This window comes from Ahaetulla prasina, chromosome 4 (assembly GCF_028640845.1).
Source record: "Ahaetulla prasina isolate Xishuangbanna chromosome 4, ASM2864084v1, whole genome shotgun sequence".
NCBI classification, from domain to species: Eukaryota; Metazoa; Chordata; class Lepidosauria; order Squamata; family Colubridae; genus Ahaetulla; species Ahaetulla prasina.
In genome coordinates this window covers 76,531,610-76,553,922 of record NC_080542.1, presented here as the reverse complement: position 1 = coordinate 76,553,922, position 22,313 = coordinate 76,531,610, and the positions used below count along the sequence as shown (strand labels likewise).

At 42.2% G+C, this 22,313-nt stretch overlaps 1 protein-coding gene across 15 annotated transcripts in view; it reads left to right on the top strand.

Annotated features, from left to right (window-relative positions):
- Window positions 1-22,313, top strand: part of ITGA9 (integrin subunit alpha 9) — a 762,385-nt gene that overhangs the window by 485,233 nt on the left and 254,839 nt on the right. For all 15 annotated transcript variants that reach the window (XM_058183141.1, XM_058183147.1, XM_058183148.1 and 12 more), the window contains one exon: window positions 2,287-2,366. In XM_058183141.1, the coding sequence (XP_058039124.1) occupies window positions 2,287-2,366 (80 nt within the window). The remainder of the gene's footprint in view (window positions 1-2,286; window positions 2,367-22,313) is intronic.

The following is a 22,313-nucleotide window of genomic DNA, read 5'->3' as shown; positions in this document are numbered from 1 at the left end:
CTTTAACTTAATGTTATGTATAAACCTTTTAAGTCTTTTTTTTTTAAACAGTCTCAGTATCTCTTCTCCCTTCTCATTACAATGTTTTGGCCTTCAGCAATAAACAGCAGACAGTGAGAATTGTAACACTTTCGTTTTCAACTGCATAGCTCATTAAAGAACAACCGCCATTTTCGCTTTAAAGTCAAATCCAAAACTTAAAAAAAAATAATAACAGGGAATTGATTGATTACTTGCTTTTATAATTAGAGCTCTCCTGTTTCTGTTCAGTCCGGTATTATCTTCTTTAAGTTAAAATTGGTCCCGGCAGTTGGTCGCGGCAATTAGGTCTGCCGAAGCAGGAAGAAAAGCCTCAGATCTGGAGCACTTTGAAGTTCTGAGGGGGCTTAACCCTTTGAGCCCCCTGGTATCTTCCAGGAGCTCTAGGGAAGCTCTACCTCTGCTTCTTTTGCTCACCTCCTCTTCTTCTCCCGAAGAAGGGGATTTCCGAACCGCTGGACAGCTGATTGTCGCTGTCTTAGCAGTCCAACATGATCCAGAGGTTGGTGACCAAAAAGATCACCTCCATTGCCAACGGAGCCAACCAGGAAGTGTCGCTATTCAAAAGATTTAAAGGTCAGATGAATATAGCACAGAGCCAATAAAAATAAAATGATTTTTTTCATGTTTTATTTGTTGCATTTGTTAAATAAACTCTGAAGATTATGCTATTATATTTTGACAGTGTTTCTGAATTTTTTGAAAATTAATTCTGTGCTGGATCAGTTTAAGAGACTTTGCTCCTTGAGTTATAGTAACACCCATACTCCATTGTCAATATACAAAATACTAAAAGGCAGAAAAATTAATTAAATAAGTCCCTTGAGCATCATTTTTCATTCTGGGGAGGGAAAAGACAATTCTGTTGAAATTAAAAAATAACTATTTTTAAATAGTTCCAATAATTGGATCTAATTCTATATGTCTATATGTCAATCATTTTTTGATAAGCTTGGCTAGATTTTCATTGTTGTTGCTGTTGTTGTTTTTGGTCACTTCCTATCCATGTCACTTCAGTTTAGGAAGGAAAATGAAATTAATACTACAACAGGTTTTTTTGCAGAAAAAAATATGTAAGTTGAATATTATATTCATGATTGGTTGCTTTTCTTAAGCATAATTTCTCCTACTAGAACAAGATTTGAGTTTCAGAAAAGTTATAAACCAACCAGGCCTTCCTTCCACCAGTACCATGGCTAGATCAAAGCTAACAGGTCTATAAGGGGCCAAGATAGGGGTACTCTGCCCTCTATATATTTGTGCACAAATTGTTCAAAAGTCTATTTCAAATACAACAGAAATGCAGATTAAAGATATATAATCCAGCTGAAGATATATTCCATGCTTTTCAATAAGGAAAAGACAAAAGTGTGTTCAAGCCCTTACTGGAAAGCGCTTACTTGAATAGTTCATCTTTCTTTTTAGTTTTGGGTGTTGCTTCACTGTGAGATATCAGTGATAAATATTATCAGTATACTATTAAAATATTAATTATATTCAGATTTTATTATATGATTGTAAAATCCAGATTACATTAATTGTTTTACCAAAACATTTCAAAGATGAACCTCACAGTTGAAGCACAATGGCCTTGACAGGCTTATAAAAATAGTCCTGATATGGTATGTCAGCTAAATGACAGCAACATCAATCAGCTTTCTGTAGGAGAAGCCAGCAGCAATGGTGGGTTGCTCCCGGTTTGGTCCAGTTCTATAGAACCGGTAGTAAAACAAGCGGGAGGCTCCACCTACCCGCCATGATGTCATCATGGGTGATCTGCACATGTGTGCGCTTCCATTGCGAACCAGTAATAAAGGTAAGTAGAACCCATCCCTGGCAAGCAGGAAAGGTAAAATCTAATGCTCCTATTCCACTTTTGAATGTTTAGTATCTATTTTATACTATTTGTGTGCAATGATTGAATTCAACTGGCGAATCCCTTGTTGATCACTATTTACATACATAAATTTATAATACAGCTGTGAGTCAGCCACAAAAGTCTTTTTCTTGTGTTTATTATGTCTAGTCAGAGTGGGATAGTTGGGCATGTACACAGAAAGATATCAACAAATGATTTCTCATCTTTGAAAATGCATAGAGATTTCAAATCTGGAATATGATTAAATGGCATTGAATATATATTTTTGGAAAAAATGCAATGATGCAATGAAAGGAAAATATTCAAATAGAAATCATGCTTATTTGAATATCCACAATATGTTAAATGTTGCTTTCTGTTTCCCTTAGTATGAATTCAGTGTTATTTTTGACACAAGCCATTTATCTGGGGAAGAAGAAATTCTTTCATTCCTTGTATCTGCTCAGAGGTAATACAGATTTCAGTTTCCATTGTTGTGGCACATTGGACTATGGTTGTGATCTAACACATAATTTTTTTACATTCCTGGGATTGGATAGCAAATGCATAGCCTCAGAAGTGAAACCAGTACATGGCAATTAGGGAAGAGTCTATCAGTGTAATCTGCAATAGGTTCACATTAAAAATAAATGCCAGTTTAGTACTCCAAGCATCACCATACTAGATGATGTACCGATCAGTTAGATTTGACATATTATTCCACTGTAGTAGTCACAAGCCTAAAACCTTCCCAGAAAAACTAAGACTAAAGTTCCCAGATTTCCCAGCTTGTATAGACAAGCAGAAAATGCTGGCTGGTAATTTTGACAGCCCAAACTCATCTGGACAACAATGCAGTATAAAGTCATTTTGAGGACTAAATTAAAATAGCATCTTGTCTAATTTAATGTTAATATCCCCATACCAATGGACATGAGAAGTTTTGGGACCATGTTGTCCAAGATTCCCTGATATAAGAAATTTCCTTCAGTAATAAGCTATTGCTCTTTATTGATTCTAAGCAATTTAAGAGAGATTATAGTCAGGTATATAGTATAGTGCTTTGCTTCAATATCCTTATGTCAATGAAATATAATGCAAAGAGAATATAGTATTAAAAGATACATGCTCCTTGGAAGGAAAGCTGTGCCAAATCTAGACAGCACATCTTTTTATGGGTGTTCTCCAAGTATGATTAAGTTTGTAGTCAATAATTAAGTACTTTTAGAAATCCTTTCTTCATTGTAAGTAAAACCCAGCAAATATCTTAGCATGATTATTATACTAGGAATGAGGAATAACGTTAGTTGCAGGATCTGATCTGGGCTGGTCACTGGGACCAGAGGTTTAGTCTTCCGAGCTTTCGGTCTCGTGTTGGAGCCCATCTTCAGGGAATTTCTCTCTCGCCAGAATGTGTCCTAGAACAGCGGTCACCAACTGGTGGTCCATAGACCACTGGTGGTCCGTGAGAAAATTTTGGTGGTCCCCAGAAAAATTATTTGCAATTTTTATATTGCACTAAATCAGGGGTCCTCAACTGGCCCCTGGACTGGATACACGCAAAGAACTCTTGTGTTGCTGCAGAGAGTCTTCCCCTTCAGGGTCTTTTTGTGTGGGTTGGGATCTGCTTCAGCCTCCTGGTGTGGGGCTTTGGGCGAAGGCTGAAGGGCAGTCTGCTGGTGGCAAGAAGCCGGAGAGCTTTGTTCTAATGGGACTGCATCATAGCCTGGAACTGGCTGACCATCTCAGCCCGCTGAGCCTACAGGTGCCGGTACCTGGCCTTGTACTCCTGCAGGTCTTCCCTCTGCTTGGAAAGCCTATGCTCCTAGTCCTCAGTGAGGTGCTTCTTCTGAGCCTCCTTCTTGGTCAGATCCAACTGAGCCAGCTGTTTTGCCAACTCTTTCTCATGGTGGCTGCTTAGCTCCAACAACTGCTTCCTGTTGGGGCCCTAAGGGCAGGAGGAGTGGATAGGAGGGGAGGGCTAAGTAGAGACCGGTGAGGTGCCCCTAGACGTGAGTGACATCAAGTTGGTCATGGCCAGCCATTCACATGATTATCTAGCCACACCCACCCAGCCAGGAATTAAGCAGATCATATTAGTGCTCCACCGGATTATGAATTTAGTGGTCCCTGAGGTCCGAAAGGTTGGGGACCCCTGTCCTAGCACATATATATTTGCCTTCATTCATAATGGGTTAGTGCAGGGGTCCCCAACCTTTCAGACCTCAGGAACCACTAAATTCATAATCTCGTGGACCACCACGATGCAGTCCCAAGGCCCTCTGGCCCTTTGCCACCAGCAGACTTCCCTTCAGCCTTTGCCCAAAGCTCCATACCAGGAGGCTGAAGCAGACCCCAACCCAAAAGACCCTGAAAGGGGAGACTCTCTGCAGCAACACAAGCATTCATTGCATGTATCCAGTCCAGGGGCCATAGTTTGAGGACCCCTGATTTAGTGCAATATAAAAAATGCAAATAATTTTTCTGGGACCACCAAAATTTTCTCGCGGACCTCCAGTGGTCCACGGACAGCCAATGTATAGATTGTAGGAATATTCAGAAAAACAGATCACTTTAGATAAATCCTGAATTACCTTCTATGGAAAAATATAAAGGAAAATAGTGTTATGTAAATCAGCATGTTAGATGATTGACATTGCTAATCTTAAAATGGCTTATTCTCTGAAGTCCTCCACTTTATGTATTCAAAATGGCTCTGTTCTTGTATTCATTATAATGGCACCCAGAGGCTCTCCATTTGAATATTTTCTTAGTTATACTGTTCTTCACTTTACACCACTGGCTACACTTATTGTAATAATAAATTCACTTAGGCCCAAAAATATGCTTTACTTGCAGCCAAATTGCTAACATCCAAATTAGGAAAAAGCAAACAGATTTGAAAATAGAGGTAATGAATCAATTATTTCCCTGTTCAGATCAATGAAGGAAAGCAGAGCATGCTTTTCATTCATGATTTATTAAGATCTGCCATATAGTTTGTATGTGCAGAGGTTTTGTGACACTGAAGTTGATAACAGCTTCAAAAATGACCAATGTATTGATTTAATCTTTTCCATTCTGTCATGGCTTAAAATGTAAGATAGGAACACATTTTTCTATTTCCACATAGCCTAAATTGAACAGAATGTCCAGGTTTTTTAGGTTATATATTACTTCTTAAGCCCTTCAGATGAAATCAGATTTAGAAGTCATGCAGTTTGTATATCATATCATGTACAGTGGAGTTATATTTGTCTCTGAAGATACAGTTGGGTGGAGATGTTATGACTAGACTTCTTTATAATATGTCTTATGGCAGGAGCTAGATAATCTTCAAGATTAGATTTATTTATCTTATTCGTGCATGAATATAATTTAAAAACAACTTTCAATCATGCCTGTAAAATCATTATTTACTATTGTATCCATGAAATAACTGTTGGATAATCTTTTTTTTACTATGTTTTTATTTTATTTTATAACATACAATAATTCCAATTTTAATTGAATAATATTTTGTCTGGGTACAAATAATAAAAGTGTTCACAACAATGTTCCTTGCATTAATATCAATTATATTAATATTAATAATAATAATAATATTTATTTCACCAAGTTAACATATCCTCCTTATATCACTAATCCTTCCATATATTTCCCTGTTACTAGCTCCTGTTTTTGTCAGCTAGCCATTGATAAAATAAGTCAAAAACAAGTCAAAAAGTATTCAGTGTCTTTCTTTTCCTTAATTGTGTTAGCTTATCCATTTCTGCACATTCTAATCACATCTTCATCTGTTGGGATCTCTTCACTTTTCTATTGGGCTATTTTCGCTTCAGTCAATATGATTTGATGTAAAATCTAATATACATTCCCTTTGTTATACTTTTCTGGTAAAATGCCCAATAAAAAGGTCTCTGGTTTCAAATCTGTATGTTGTTTTATCATTTTTTCCAGCCATGTATGTATTTTTGTCCAATATTTTTTAGCTTTTTGACATATCCATCGCATATGATAGTATGAACCAGATGTCTGATGACATTTCCAACATTTTGCAGATTTATCCTTAAACTTCTTTGCTAACCTTGAGGGTGGAAATGCCATCTATAAAACATTTTATAAAGATTTTCTTTGTAAGCAATAGACATTGTTAATTTATAATTTCTATCCCATAATTTCTGCCATTTATCTTACTCAATTGAATAGCCAAAAGTTTTAGACCAAACTATCGTTGTCTCTTTTACTTGTTCCTCTTCCATCTTCATACTTAACAAATAGCTATATATTTTCTTTATTAATTTTTCATCTGTCCCTGTTAATATCTGATCTAATTCTGTTAATTCTTTATACAAACCATACATTTTAAGATCCCTCTCGTATCTAGAGTGTATCTGCACCTATCACCACCATGTTATCTCAATCCCTTGCTCACTCAGTTCCTGCTTAGTTTTAAATTCTTCCTTTTCATTTAAAAGATCTTTATATCTGGTAACATTCTTTATATCAATAATATTTGGGTGGATCAATGCCTCCATTATGGAAAGCCAGACCAATATTTTCAAATATTGTTCTTTAATTTTCTCCCATATTAATAATAATGCATTCCTAAAATAGTGTCATTGGAAATAGCTATGTATTTTGTTTCTTCCATACCATAAAATAGTATGCCAGTTCCAGATCATGTCCCACTGTTGGATAACCTTATTCAGAAGCCAGATAAATTTAATTTGATACTGAGTTTTTGCAGACTTGCAAATAGCTAGTTCTCCTCCCCACTCCATCTTAGGCTTTCTTTATCCTAGTTTCAGATTTATTCTGAGCTTGGCAGAGATAAATGTTTTTGTGCTCTGAGGCAGGGGTGAAATGCTCCCGGTTCGGGCCGGGTTACGCAATTTGTTAGCGTTGGGGTCAGGTAGTTCGGAGAACCGGTAGCAAAAATCCCTGCCTACCCACCATGCCCATGCCCATGCCCACAGAATCGCCCGGTCTGGACTTGCCTACTTGCTGCTTCTTTTGGGCTCGCCCTGCCTTGCTTTGCTTTGGCTGCTGCAATCAATTGCATCAGCTAGCAACTGAATCTGCCTGCCTGCAATCCATCTCATCGGTGAGCAACTCAGTCTGCTTGCCTTGTCCCTTGAATTGGGTAAGTAACTGGGGAGGGGGGAGCTTTAAAACAATAGTTAATTGAAGTTTTTTAAAAGAGTTTTATTTTTTTTAGACATAGCAATTAACTTTAAATTGCTATGTCTAAATTTAAAAGGAAGTTTTAAATTTAACTGCTTTTATCTAAAAATATAAATAAAATAAAATAATAAAATATTTGTGCAGCTTTCTGAGATTTGGTGTGTTTCTGTGGTGTTTCACTCTAACTACACAAACACACAAAATCTCACAAAGCTGTATGTGGCATTTTGTGTTTGTGTGTGAGTCAGTTGTGTTGTGTTGTGTGTGTGTGTGTGTGTAAAGTGTGAAAGTTGGTTTTTAAGCTTTTTGTGGCTGTGTGAGGTTCCTGCTTGTTGCAGGGACCATTTTGGGTGAGGTGCAGCTGCTTTTACATTGTGTGTGAGTCAGTTGTGTTGTGTGTATGTGTGTAAAATGTGAAAATTGATTTTTGAGCTTTTTGTGGCTCTGTGAGGTTCCTGCTTGTTGCAGGGGCCATTTTGCGTGAAGTGCAGCTGCTTTTACATTGTGTGTGAGTCAGTTGTGTTGTGTTGTGTTGTGTGTGTGTAAAGTGTGGAAGTTGGTTTTTGGTACCTCTTATTGTTTTGTATACTTTGTTTATTATTTTTATTATTTATTGTTATTGGCCATGCCTACCCAGTCATCTGACCACCAAGCCACACCCACCAATTAACCCACGCCCACAGAACCAGTAGGGAAAATTTATAGATTTCACTCCTGCTCTGAGGGATATTGTAAAGTCTGTTAAAGAGAGAGTTTGAACCAGCTCTCTCCATTTTACTATAAAGGCCTCATGATGGGTGCATAACAATTTGGCAGGGAATATGTTTAAAACCCTAATACACACTGCAGACATCTCATTATTTTAAGCCATTAAATAGTAATCCTATCTGCAAGTAGACGCAGGAAATGATGAGAATCACATAGGAATGATCATTGCTCAGCTTGGTGAACTTTTGTTCTTTGATTCCTAAATCAAAGGCTACTGTTTTGTTTTATTTCTTTATTATATTGAAAGTAGCTGCATAAAAGGAGAGTTTTGCATTTCCTCTATTTTTGCCTAGTATAAAATCCACATGTCTCTATTTTTAAAGATAAAAAGCTAGGCAGCTATATAGAACATCTTTTCAAATCAGGTACTGATGTTTAGGCAACCTGAGGAGTTATTTACCTCAGTACTTCTATAAATAAATCTTTGTGTGCTGAGTTTGTTTATATTTGGGCACTAGCCCACTTTTTATTTACAGGCAGCAATTAACAAAAGCCTGTTGAAATGCACAAATAAAATATTCACCTTCTCATATTGCATAAAGCGAAATGACAAGGATGAGAGTTAAGACTGAGAAGAACATCATGAAGTTTGTTTCTTACTATATGGATAGTAATTTCGGTCAAATTCTTGGCCTTACTCATTCACACTTATGTAAGGTGTGTGTATTACATTTTTTTTGTCATACTCAAGAGATTCTTAAATTACAATTTCAATAATAAAATATCAAGGGTACAACTAAAAATGAACAAAGGATAAACAGCTCCCCATATTAAATCAGATATAAATTCATAAAATAATTAATTGGTTATATACCCACAAATCACTGGATAGATTTTCTCCATGATACTCTATCCCTAATCTCACCTATCAGGTTTTCCAACCATGAACCCATTGCCTCTTGCTGATGCTTTTCTATCTTTGTCCCTTCCTTCCCAGCATTAGAGCCTTTTCCAGAGAGCTAGGTGTTTGAAGTAGATAAAGTGTAAAACAAGCTATCAAAACCAAAAAAATGAATGGTAACACCTATAAATAAAAGATCCTGTTAAACATATAATCAACGTATATATCAGTGTATATCAATGTATGTACACACAATATGTTATGCTGTTAAACCTCTGCTTTAAGATGAATCTGTGTTAACTTCAAATTGCAGAGACTCATGAGAGTTGTCAGGCCCTGCTTCTCCTCCTTTCCCAAGAAACTATAGACTCTTGAAATGTGGAATTTCAAAAGGAATCTTTTATTAAGAAGTGATAGCAGGACTGGCGAAGCAGACTCTAAATTCCCTCCCAACTATACAGTTAGAAATAGGGCTTTATAATCCCTCCCTCCAGTCTGAATGTGGATTCAGCCAATCCACAGGTGTGAAGATGTTATTGTAACGGCTGTCCTGAGAAACAGATAAGGAGCTGTTTCCAGGATTTTCTTCCACTTTCAACAAACTGAAACAATCCACATGACCCTCCCTCCATATTACATTCCAAAGAAGGTGAGAATACTGCAGGGCACTTAGGCGCCAGGAAAAAAGTTATAAAAATAAAACTTATCCCCTTGCCCCCCCCTCCATTTGAATGGCAGTATCACATTAGGGATCTGATATGCCGCCCTCCTTAGAAAAAAGATAGATGCACCTGTAAGAGATAAAAAAGGAGAGCAGTTATTGTATTTTAGCAAGGTTTGTGCGGGTATTGGGTGTGGAATTTCTTTAAGAGTGTGGCGGCAATGATGTGTTTTTTGTCCACCCATTCATTGGGTTTTCCCGATGATAGATCAAGGTTGTCTTTAATTTCAAAATATTGTTCATCCTCAACCATTATGGGTGTGGGTGGTGCAGGGATCTGAGGTCTAAGTGAGGATGTGACTTCTCTTTTTAACAGGCTAATGTGAAAGATTGGGTGTACTTGTCTGAGTGTTTTGGGGAGTGCTAATTCTACTGTCACTGGGTTGATGACCCTAGTGATTGGAAATGGTCCCACAAATTTTGGACCTAATTTCTTTGAGGATTGTAGTGTTTCTAAAGAGGGACGTGGTGGCTCAGGGGCTAGGACATTGAGCTTGTCGATCGAAAGGTCGGCAATTTGGCGGTTCGAATCCCTAGTGCTGCCATGTAATGGGGTGAACTCCCATTACTTGTCCCAGCTTCTGCCAACCTAGCAGTTTCGAAAGCACGTAAAAATGCAAGTAGAAAAAATAGGGACCACCTTTGGTGGGAAGGTAACAGCATTCCATGCGCTTTTGGTGTTGAGTTATGCCAGCCACATGACCACGGAGACGACTTCGGACAGCACTGGCTCTTCGGCTTTGAAACAGAGATGAGCACCGCCCCCTAGAGTCGGCAACGACTAGCACATATGTGCGAGGGGAACCTTTACCTTTACCTTTAGTGTTTTCAAGAATTTTGTGGTTAAGTATACTCTGTTACCTATTTTGAAAGGTTTTTGTTGTGTTCTCTTCTTGTCTGCTTGGTGTTTAAATGTCTCTCTAGTGTCCTTTAGTGCTAATTTGACTACAGGCAAGTGTTTTGTAGGGTTTCCATCCATTTCTTCAGGGAGGGGATGGTGGGTGTTTCCGTTGGTAGTTCTGGCATGGCAGTGAAATCTTGGCTTGTGGCTACTTTAAAAGGGGTGTAGCCTGTGCTAGAGTGTACGGAGTTGTTGAATGCCACCTCTGCAAAAGGTAATAGTTCGGTCCAGTTATTATTATTATTATTATTATTTATTATTTATTAAATTTTTATACCGCCCTTCTCCCGAAGGACTCAGGGCAGTTTACAGCCATAATAAAAACAACAGCAATATACACATAAAACCATAATTTAAAAAACTTATTATACAACTGGCCGAATTAAAACATTTAGAATAAAACCCCAAATTTTAAATGTTAAAACATTAAAACCAATTAAAATTAAAATCCTATTAAAATCCTATGCCAGTCCTGCGCGAACAAACAAATAGGTCTTCAGCTCTCAGCGGAAAGTCCGAAGGTCCGGCAATTGCTGAAGTCCAGGGGGAAGTTCGTTCCAAAGGGTGGGAGCCCCCACAGAGAAGGCCCTCCCCCTGGGGGCTGCCAGCCGACATTGCTTGGCGGACGGCACCCTAAGGAGTCCCTCTCTGTGCGAGCGTACAGGTCGGTGGGAGGCATTCGGTAACAGCAGGCGGTCCCGTAAGTACCCTGGCCCTAAGCCATGGAGCGCTTTAAAGGTGGTCACCAACACCTTGAAATGCACCCGAAAGACCACAGGTAGCCAGTGCAGCCTGCGCAGGAGAGGTGTTACATGGGAGCAACATGTGGCTCCCACTATCACCCGCGCAGCTGCATTCTGAACCAACTGGAGCCTCCGGGTACTCTTCAAAGGGAGCCCCATGTAGAGAGCATTACAGTAGTCCAAGCGAGAGGTAACCAGAGCATGAGTGACCGTGCATAAGGCATCCCGGTCGAGGAAGGGGCGCAACTGGCGAACCAGGTGAACCTGGTAAAAAGCCCTCCTGCGACGGTCATCAAATGATCTTTGAAAGACAATCGTCCATCCAGGAGGACGCCCAAGTTGTGCACCCTTTCCACTGGGGCCAATGATTCGCCCCCAACAGTCAGCCACGGCTGCAGCTGACTGTACCGGGGTGCCGGCATCCACAGCCACTCCATCTTGGAGGGATTGAGTTTGAGCCTGTTTCTCCCCATCCAGACCCGTACAGCTTCCAAACACCAGGACAGCACTTCAATGGCTTCGTTGGGATGGCCTGGGGTGGAAAAGTACAGCTGCGTGTCATCAGCGTACAGTTGGTACCTCACCCCAAAGCCATTGATGATCTCACCCAGCGGCTTCATATAGATGTTGAACAGGAGAGGCGAGAGAATCGACCCCTGCGGCACCCCACATGTGAGGGGCCTCGCGGTCGATCTCTGCCCTCCTGCCAACACCGTCTGCGACCGGTCAGAGAGATAGGAGGAGAACCACCGATAAACGGTGCCTCCCACTCCCAAACTCCCTAACCAGTGCAGCAGGATACCATGGTCGATGGTATCAAAAGCCGCTGAGAGGTCTAATAGGACCAGGGCAGAGGAACAACCCCTGTCCCTGGCCCTCCAGAGATCATCCACCAACGCGACCAAAGCCGTCTCCATACTGTACCCGGGTCGGAAGCCAGACTGGAACGGGTCTAGATAGACAGATTCCTCCAGGTATTGGGGTAATTGATGTGCCACCACACTCTCAACAACCTACGCCACAAAGCGAAGGTTGGAGACAGGATGATAATTTCCTAAAACAGCCGGGTCCAGGGAGGGCTTCTTGAGGAAGGGCCTCACCACCGCCTCTTTCAAGGCGGCGGGGAAAACACCCTCCATCAGAGAAGCATTTATAATCCCCTGGAGCCAGCCTCGTGTCACCTCCTGTGTGGCCAGCACCAACCAGGAGGGGCACGGGTCCAATAAACATGTGGTGGCATTCAACCGCCCCAACAACCTGTCCATGTCCTCGGGAGTCACAGGGTCAAATCCATCCCAAATAGTCTCAACAAGACGTGTCTCCAGCCCCTCACCCGGATCTACCCACTGTTGATCCATTCCGTCCCGAAGCTGAATGATTTTATCGTATAGATAACCACTAAACTCCTAAGCTATCTAGTTAATAATTTATAAAACACTTTAAATAGTGCACTTTAAATATTGCTCTAACACTCCGTTCGTTTTTTCACCCATTGGTCATCAAGTGATGGGAGGAGCTTAAGCCTTGGGTGGTGCCAAGTATGTTAGGAATGCCCTCCAAAATTTTGATGTGAATGAGATCCCCCTATCAGAAATGATTCACGGTGAAGCTCCATATAAATGATGAATGTGTATCAGGAATAATTGTGCTAAGGCTTTGGCTGTTGAGATCTTTTGACAAGGAATAAAATGAGCTTGCTAAAAAAATAGGTCTGTTATAACAGTGTTCCCTGCACTCTCTGACAATTCTACCATAAAATCCATAGAAATCTCTCTCCAGTGTGCTGAAGGTTTAGCTACCATTTATAACAGTCCTGGGGTTTTCCCTTGCTGTCCCTTTGCTGCAGCACAAATAGGACAGCCTTGCTTAAACACTTGGGTGGTTGCGTTATCAGTGGTCTGTTCTTGTTTGGCTTGTGATCTAGTGATTACTTTTGCTGCTACTTGATTATCTTGAAAAATTGGTATAATTACTTCAGGCTTTGCACTGTTGTATTGCGGTTTCCTTGATAGGGCATCTGCTAAGAGGTCCCCCCCCCTCAGGGAGATACTTAAGGGTAAAGTCAAACCATTTATTTTATTTATTTTTATTTATTTATTTATTAAATTTGTATACCGCCCTTCTCCCGAAGGACTCAGGGCGGTTCACAGCCAAGTAAAATAGACAATATATAAATACAGTTTAAAATACACTTAAAAAACTTATTAAAATTGGCCACAATTAAAATTTAAAACTAAAACCCATTTAAAAACCCATAAATTTAAAAACTAACCCAGGCCAGCGCAGATAAATAAGTAAGTTTTAAGCTCGCGGCGAAAGGTTCGGAGGTCCGGAAGTTGACGAAGTCCTGGGGGGAGGTCGTTCCAGAGGGCGGGAGCCCCCACAGAGAAGGCCCTTCCCCTGGGCGTCGCCAGACGACACTGTCGCGCCGACGGCACCCTGAGGAGTCCCTCTCTGTGAGAGCGCACGGGTCGGTGAGAGGTATTCGGTAGCAGCAGGCGGTCCCGTAAGTAGCCCGGCCCTATGCCATGGAGCGCTTTAAATATTTGAAATATTGAGCCCACCTAACTTGCTTTGGGGAGAGTTTCCTTGGAATTTTTATAGCTTTCAAATTTTTGTGATCAGTCCAGACTTCAAAAGGGATCTTACTTCCCTCTAAGAATTGTCTCCATGTGAGGAGTGCCCAGCAAACTGCATGGACTCCTTTTCCCAGATAGCCCACCTTTGCTCAATTTCTGTTAGCTTTTTGGACATGTGAGCCCAGGCTGTCCCTGCTCATTTGTTTGCAATAGGACTGCCCCTATTGCCACATCACTTGCATCCGCTTGTATTACAAATGGTTTCTCTGGGTCTGGGTGTTTTAAAACTGGTTGAGCTGAAAAAAGCCACTTGAGTTTCTCAAATACTGCTTGTCATTGCATTATCCAGTTCAACGGCCATTTAAGCTTTGGTTTCCCCTCCCCTTTTGTTTTTAGGAGGTTAGCTATAGGAAGGGCTATTTGAGCAAAGGTGGGAATAAATTGGCAGTAAAAGTTAGAAAATCCCAGGAAGCTTTGTAGTTGCTAGCATGTGTGGGGAGTTTCCCAGTCAAGTATTGCTTGGACTTTTTGGGGATCCATTTCTATCCCCTGATGTGAAATGCGATATCCAGGTAGTCAATCTTTTCCTGGTGGAATTCGCATTTAGAGAGTTGGCATACAGCTTTGCTGTGCAGAGTTTATTTAAGATCACCCTGAGTAATTTTACATGTTCTTCTTTTGTCTCCGTATAGATTAAAATGTTGTCTAGGTAAACCAGGATCCCATTAAATAACTGTCCATGGATCACTTCATTTATTAGCTGTGTGAGTATGGCTGGGGATCCTTGTAATCCAAAAGGAAGTACCTCAAATTTGTATCAGCCCATTGGTGTGTTAAATGCCATTTTCCATTCACCTCCCCCTCTTATTCTTATTTGATAATATGCCTCTCTCAGGTCTAGCTTTGAAAAGATTTTTCCTTGGGAGAGGTGTATCAGCATGTCCTTCATAAGGGGGAGGGGGCAGGGGTGAAATTAAAAAGTTTCCCCTACCAGTTCAGTGGGCATGGCTTGTTGAGGGGAAGTCATGTGACTGGGTGGGCATCGCCAGCTTGACATCACTCACATCGAAGGGCTCCTCACTGGCTCCTTCCTTCCCAGCCACTCCTTGTGAATGGCAGGAAAATGGGGAGGGGAATATTCCTGCCTACCATCCTTCCCTCAGTCTGTGCTGAGACTGAGGAATGGATGACAGGCAGCAAAATCCCCCTCCCCATTTTCCTGCCTTTCACAAAAATGGCTCCATTCCAGCTGCTCTCCCCATCCCCATCCCTCCTGGGGACTAATTTAAAAGGGACAGGCTGCAGCAGCTCCATTGTGAATGGAGGAGAAAAGTTAGCATTCTCTCTGCTGCATTTAACATTGAGTTCTGTGGCAGAGAGAATGCTAACTTTTCTCCCTCCATTCACAACGGAGCTGCTGCTCCCTTTATGGTTTCCTCCCAGCCCCTTCCCTCCTGGAGACTGCATTAAAGGGACAGGCTGAAGCAGCTCTATTCTGAATGGAGGGAGAAAAGCTAGCATTCTCTCTGCTGCATTTAACATTGAATTCTGTGGAATATCAAGCGGCTGGAAAAGGTGAATGGTGATCAGCCAGGTGTGGATGGGGCCAAGGAGGGGTAATTAATACCAGTTCAGTGAACTGATGCTCATAATCCCTAGCAGTCCACCCAAACCAGTCCAAATCGGTAGGATTTCACCCTTGGGATTGGGTATTTGTTTCGTACACTTACTGTATTTAAGTTCCTATAATCTACTCATTATCTCATAGAGCCATCTTTTTTTCTCTGAGAAGTATTATGGCTGCAATTTTTGGGTGTGCTGGTTCAATGAACTCTCTTTTTAGGTTTTTGTCAATGAAAGCTCTTAATTCTGTCAGTTCTCTAGGGAACATGCAATATATCTTTGATTTGGAAAACTTTACCCCTGGCAGTATTTCAGTTGCAGTTGGTAGCGTAGTGGTGGTGGGAGTTCGTTACAAGCCTTTTCACTGAAAACCTCAGCTAGGTCTCTGTATTCCTTTGGTATATCCCCATTTGGCGTTTCCCAACCAGGCATCACTGCTTTGCAATCAAGCTGTCAAGGTTCCAGAAAAACCTCTTCTGAATAAAAAAAACTCAGAAGCCATTGTCTTTCAGAGTTCTTTACTAGCATGAGGAAACTGGCACACGATGAGTGAAATTCCAAAACTGAACTTCCGGATTCTTTTCCCAGTTATACAAACCCCAAGAGTCCCACCCCCCTAACCCCTTTGCTGGTCACATGGTCCCACGTTCTCCCAGTTCATTCAAATATCTTCTCACCACTCCTCCTGCAGATGTGAACACCATCCGACCTTGACCGCTTAAAGAATGTTACCATACCCCTCAACCCCCCTTCTTCCCCTCAGGGGAAAAATGTGGCAGCATCTGGAACCCTAAAGTCTAGTATGGTTTCCAGGCCTGACAGGTATCCCCCCTTGAAAAAGAAGCTATATCCTAGGAAAGAAAACAAAGAGTTAATAAAGAAGAGTGTCAGTGGTCCACACTTCCCTTCTACCCCCCTCTACCCCCTCCAAGAGGTTTTTTAGGTTTGTCAGGGAAAGTGTCATGAAATTGTTTAATCAAATTGTCCGCATTTACTTTCCAACTTTTGACCCAAGTAGATTCAGATAATGGATATCCCTTCCAGTGGACTAAATATTGTAATTGACCTCTGTATAGTCTAGAGTCAAGGATTTTCTTGATTTCATAGTGGATTTCACCTTGGATTATCAAGGGTGGTGGGGGAGCGGCAGGTTGAGGTCTCAGACCAGACTGTCTAGCAGGTTTTAATAAGCTGGTATGGAATACCGGGTGTATTTTCCCCAACATTCGAGGGAGCTTGAGTTGGACGGTAACGGGATTAATAATCTTTACAATGGGGAAAGGACCCAAAAATTTTGGACCGAATTTTCTGCTGGGTATTCTCAACCTCAGATACTTAGTAGATAAAAAGACTTTATCTCCAATGTGAAAAGGGGGTTGAAGGGAACGATGTTTCTCAGCTTGGGCTTTGTAATTCCGAGCTGTCACAGCTAAGGCCTTTTTTGTATTTTCCCAACCGTTTTTCAACGAATTCATCCAGTCCGTTAGGGAAATGGAAGTGGGGGGTTGCACGGGGAGTTCAGGCATTGGAACGAAGTCCATGCCGGTGGTTACTTGAAAAGGGGTTAACCCCGTGCTGCTGTGTACAGCATTATTATATGCGACCTCTGCAAATGGTAACAAATCTGACCAGTTTTCTTGTTGGTAATTTACATAACACCGTATGTATTGTTCCACCATCGAGTTTAATTTTTCAGCCGCCCCATTGGTCTCCGGATGGAACCCAGAACTAAGTCCTTGAGATGACCCAATGGACCGTAGGAACTCCCTCCAGAACTTGGCTGTGAATTGAACACCCGTGTCGGATATTATCCTTTTAGGAACTCCATGCACTCTGTAGATGTGTTTGACCAAGAGCTTTGCTAATTTTCTCACCGATAGCAATCCGCTGCATGCAGTGAAGTGGGCCTGTTTAGAGAAAAAATCCACTACGGTCCATATCACCGTATTACCCCACTAGGTGGGAGTTCAATAATAAAATCCATGGCAATCTCTTCCCAGGGTCTGGTGGGTTTGGCTACGGGTTGTAGGAGTCCAAGGGGTTTCCCTGGTCTGGACTTCATGGTGGCGCAGGTAGCACAGCTTCAGACATAGTCTTCAACATCTGATTTCATTTTTGGCCACCAGAATTGTCTTCTAGCCAAGTGGAGAGTCTTTAAAAATCCATAGTGACCTCCTAGGCGAGAGTCGTGGCTTCTCTGTAGTATAGGCAGCCGCACAGCAACAGGTACATAAATCTTGGTTCCCTTCCAGGGTATTCCATCCTTTAAGGTGAGGTCTGGCAAGTTTTCTTTAAACCAAGCATCGACAGTGAGTGCTGATTTTAATTCCACTACTAGTTTATTTGGTGGGATGTTAGTACTACGGAGTGATCGTGGTCGAGTAAGTGGTTGGCTGGCCGGTTCGCTATCGGGAATCATCGCATGTATTACCTCTTTGCGTTGGCTGTCAAATTGTGGTTTCCTAGATAGGGCGTCAGCCAGGAGATTTTGGTCGCCGGGGATGTATTTGAGGGTGAAATTGAACTGTTTGAAAAACTGAGCCAATCGAACTTGTTTGGGAGAAAGCTTTTGAGGGGTTTTTAAGTATTCGAGGTTTTTGTGGTCCGTCCACACCTCGAATGGTTCCTTTCCCCCTTCAAGGAAGTGTCTCCAGGAGAGGAGTGCCCAGCGTACTGCAAAGGCTTCCTTTTCCCAAACTGCCCATCTGCGTTCAGTGTCTGTCAGTTTTTTAGACACGTACACGCAGGGCATAAGATTGTTGTCGGTATTCCATTGTAATAAGACAGCGGCTACTGCTACATCACTTGCATCAGCTTGGACCACAAAAGGTTTATTTGGATCCGGGTGTTGAAGAATTGGTTCCATCGAGAATAGGCATTTCAGGTGTTCAAAGGAACGTTGGCAGTCCATTGTCCAAGGTAGGGGTTGGTTAAGTTTGGGTTTGGCGGGTAATGGCCCAGTTTTTAGCAATTCTGTTAATGGTAGAGCTACTTCTGCGAAAGAAGGAATGAATTTATGTAAAATTTGAATCCCAAGAAACTTTGAAGTTGCTTACGTGTGCGTGGCGGTTGCCAATCCAACACCGCTTTTACTTTTCCTGGGTCCATTTCGATACCTTTGTTTGATATCCAGTAACCTAGGTAGTCTAGGGATTCCTTATGGAATTCGCATTTGGAAAGTTTGACATATAGCTTGGCCGCTAGGAGCTTTTTAAGGACTTGTCTGACCAATTTGATGTGTTCCTCAATATTGTTTGTGTAGATAAGAATATCATCTAAGTAGACAAGAACCCCATTGTAGAGATGGGGGTGCAGGGTTTCATTAATTAGTTGCATAAAAACAGCTGGAGCCCCTTGGAGGCCAAAAGGCATGACACGGTATTGGAAACTGCCCAAGGGGCAGTTGAAAGCCGTTTTCCATTCATCACCTTCCTTAATGCGGACCCGGTAATAGGTTTCCCTTAAATCCAATCTGGTGAAAATTTTGCCTTTTGATAAGTGGTTCAACAAATCGTGCATAAGTGGTAAAGGGTATGTGTTTTGTATGCAAATTGCATTGATATTTTTGAAGTCAATACAAAATCTAAGTGAACCATCTTTCTTTTGTTTAAATAGCACGGGCGCAGCTACAGGTGATTTTGCTGGTTCAATGAACCCTCTGGCTAGGTTAGTGTCAATGTATTTTCTTAGTTCAGACATTTCGGCTGGCGTCATTGAGTACATTTTGGGTTTTGGGAATTTTGCCCCCAGGTGCAATTCAATTGCGTAATCAGTTTGTCGGTGAGGGGGTAAGAGGTTACATTCATCCTCGCTAAAAACGTCTGATAAATCCATCTATGCTTTAGGGATGCGTGGTTCATTAGGAGATGGATTGGATATGGTGGTTGATGGTTCCCTCTGGTGGTCATTTTGGATAAGGTTTTTTTTGGCAGGGGGAATTGGGTCTAAGGGTCTGAAAGGCCATATAATTTTCCTGAATCCATCCTCCCATTTGATTGTGGGTTCCCATTTGTCCAACCAAGCTAAACCCAGGATGATGGATTCTGACATCTTTGTAATTACTATGAATCTTATAAGTTCATGATGGGCTCCAATTTCAAAGCGAACCAGTTGTGTGACTTGGGTCGCTGGAACGCCACCAATCAAAGTTCCATCTACTTGGTGGAAGTTAATTGGGTGTTTCAAGGGAAATGTTTTTATATGGAGTTGGGCGACCGTAGAGGTTGAAATTAGGCATCTGGTGCATCCTGTGTCCACAATAGCCTCTAACTCTTTTTTGGCCCCTCTCCCTGGAATTATTAAGTTTACTTTGATAGCAAAAGGAGGAATGGGTGCACTCACTATTGGGTCATTTTCTGCTTGGTTTGAGTCGTCAGGAGGTGAATCAGATGACGGAAGGTCAGTAGGGAGGTCTATGGCTTGTCTCGCAAAAGCGACTGGTATTTGGATTTTTTCGAGGGGGTTTGCGTGGTCAGGTAGCAGTTGGTGGTCGATACTGTGGGAGGGGTGTTGGGGCTAGGCAAACTGATGCCCGATGTCCTAGTTTTCCACAATGGTAGCATTTGATTATTGTTGAAGGCTGAAAGGCGGAGGGTGTGGTTGGTTTTAAGAGGGAGGGTCTTGTAGGTGGTCGTTGTGGAGTTGTAGTTGGTGATTGGCTTTGGAGGGGGTTGAATTCTCTGTCCAGAGCGATGGACACGTTGTACCAGTCATTTAGTTGTTCTGGGATTCCTCTGGTGGATCAGGCTTTTCTGGTGTTTTGATCGATTGCCTCTTTGAAGTAGTGGAGGAGGATGCGATCTGGCCAATGTCTAAGATTACCAGCAACCCTTCTGAAATCCCATACAAATTGTTTTAGAGGCCTGTTACCTTGCTTCATCGTTTTTAAGGTGGTTTTACATTCTGCAATTAGGTCATCATCTTGAAACCGGTTGCGAAGCAGTGCCATGAATCCGTGAACATCGTTTAGTTCTGGTGCATGTTCATTGTGTAGTTGAGCTATCCATTCTGAGGCTAGCCCCATGTTCATACCATCTGAGATGGTGTTGATTAGGCTTCTTTCTGATGGGTATTGATGTCTATATTGTTCAACGTAAGCCTCAATTCTGCTGAGAAAGTAAGCCAGGTGGTGTGGATTTATTTATTTATTTATTTATTTATTTATTCAAATTTGTATACTGCCCTATCTCCCTAGGGACTCAGGGCGGTTCACAGGCAAATAAAAAACATATCAATACAAAAAGTAAAATAACCATTAAAAACTTATTAAATATAGCCCGACGATTCCCATCAAAGGTTGGTTTGAAAGGGGGAGGGGCTGGGTGAGGGGGTGCAGGTGGGTTTAGCTGGCCTGCTTGTGGTTGAAGAGGGATTTGTGGGAGGGCCATTGCTATTGTGGCTGGTTGCTGAGTTGTAAAGGGGGGTGGAATTCCCCCTGGCTGCTGAGAAGGAAGTCCTTGAAATGCTTCAGTTGACGAGGCAAAAATCGGCCTGGGGCCCCCAGGAAAGAAAGGTGCTAAACTGGCTGGTTGCCATTGGTATTGGATCCATCCTTGTCCAGGATAAAATGCCCAACCAGGAGGAATAGAAGCAGCAGGAGGCAGCGTAGGCCTCTGTTGGTGGGAAAAGTCAATTGGAGGGGGGAGTTGTGATTCCCCCCAAGTCCCTGGTGCTGCCTGAACTCCCTGCCATCTGAAGGAGGGAAGGGGGGTCCTCCTGCGTTCATCGGAACGGCTTTGAGCTTCAGTAATTTCTCCCTCTCTGGTGGGAGGGAAGGTGAATTTAGGCTGAGCTAAAGGCTCTCGAGGTGGGTGAGCTGAGCTTATACGAGGCCTCACTTCCAAACGCTCAAAAGTTTCCGGGAGGTCTAATAGGGACTGGGATTTCAGGGGGTTTCTCAGGTCCCAATCCAGTGACTCTCCCAATTCTCCGGGTTTTACTGTCCTCCATCGAGGCTGAGAAGAGGGAGGGGGCTCTCCATTCTGCTCCGGGGAAATGTTTTCTCCCGAACGACAGCTTACCCATGAATAGGAGTCTTTGGGCCATGCACCAAGCTGACAAGCAGGCTCTACCACTTAGGTTTTTGAGTCATATCTTCCGATGGGAAGTAGGTGATTTCAACTAAGTCCTCAGATTCCAACTTCTGTGCTACTTCCACACTTTCAGCTTGCTGCCCTTCCATCTTCGCTGGGTCTTTGCACCACTGTGGAGGTTGCGGAGGCTGGGGCCCAGCACCCCCCTAATGGGCCCCCTCTGAGCGGAGGAGAGAGTTTCTTTTAAGCAAAAGAAAGTTAAGAGTTTTGGAATAATGTCAAGGTTCCAGAAAAACCTCTTCTGAATAAACAAAACTCAGAAGCCATTGTCTTTCAGAGTTCTTTACTAGCATGAGGAAACTGGCACACGATGAGTGAAATTCCAAAACTGAACTTCCGGATTCTTTTCCCAGTTATACAAACCCCAAGAGTCCCACCCCCCTGACCCCTTTGCTGGTCACATGGGCCCACGTTCTTCCAGTTCATTCGAATATCTTCTCGCCACTCCTCCTGCAGATGTGAACACCATCCGACCTTGACCGCTTGAAGAATGTTACCATACCCCTCAACCCCCCTTCTTCCCCTCAGGGGAAAAGTGTGGCAGCGTCTGGAACTCTAAAGTCTAGTATGGTTTCCAGGCCTGACACAAGCCTCTCCTTCCAGTCTCCCTTTTTTCCATCAGCAAAAGTTACCTGTAACAAATCTGATTGACCCTTGCTTCCAATTAATTTTGGGATTCCATTTTTTCAGCCATGCTAACCGTCATTCCATGCCAGGTGCCACCACAAATGCCAATGTCTCTTTGTGATTATCCATAGTTATTTGTAAGGGCTCGGTAGCAAACATGGTTGGTTCTCCCCTGGATATTAATCTGTCTAATTGGAAAAATGCGATCGGGTTTCTTAGCCTTCTTAGATTTATTCCCAAGTTCTCTAATAAGGTGGGACTTATCAGGGACTGGGTGCATCCCGAGTCTAAAAAAGCAGAGAGTTTTACTTCTCTATTTCGACTGAGTATAAAC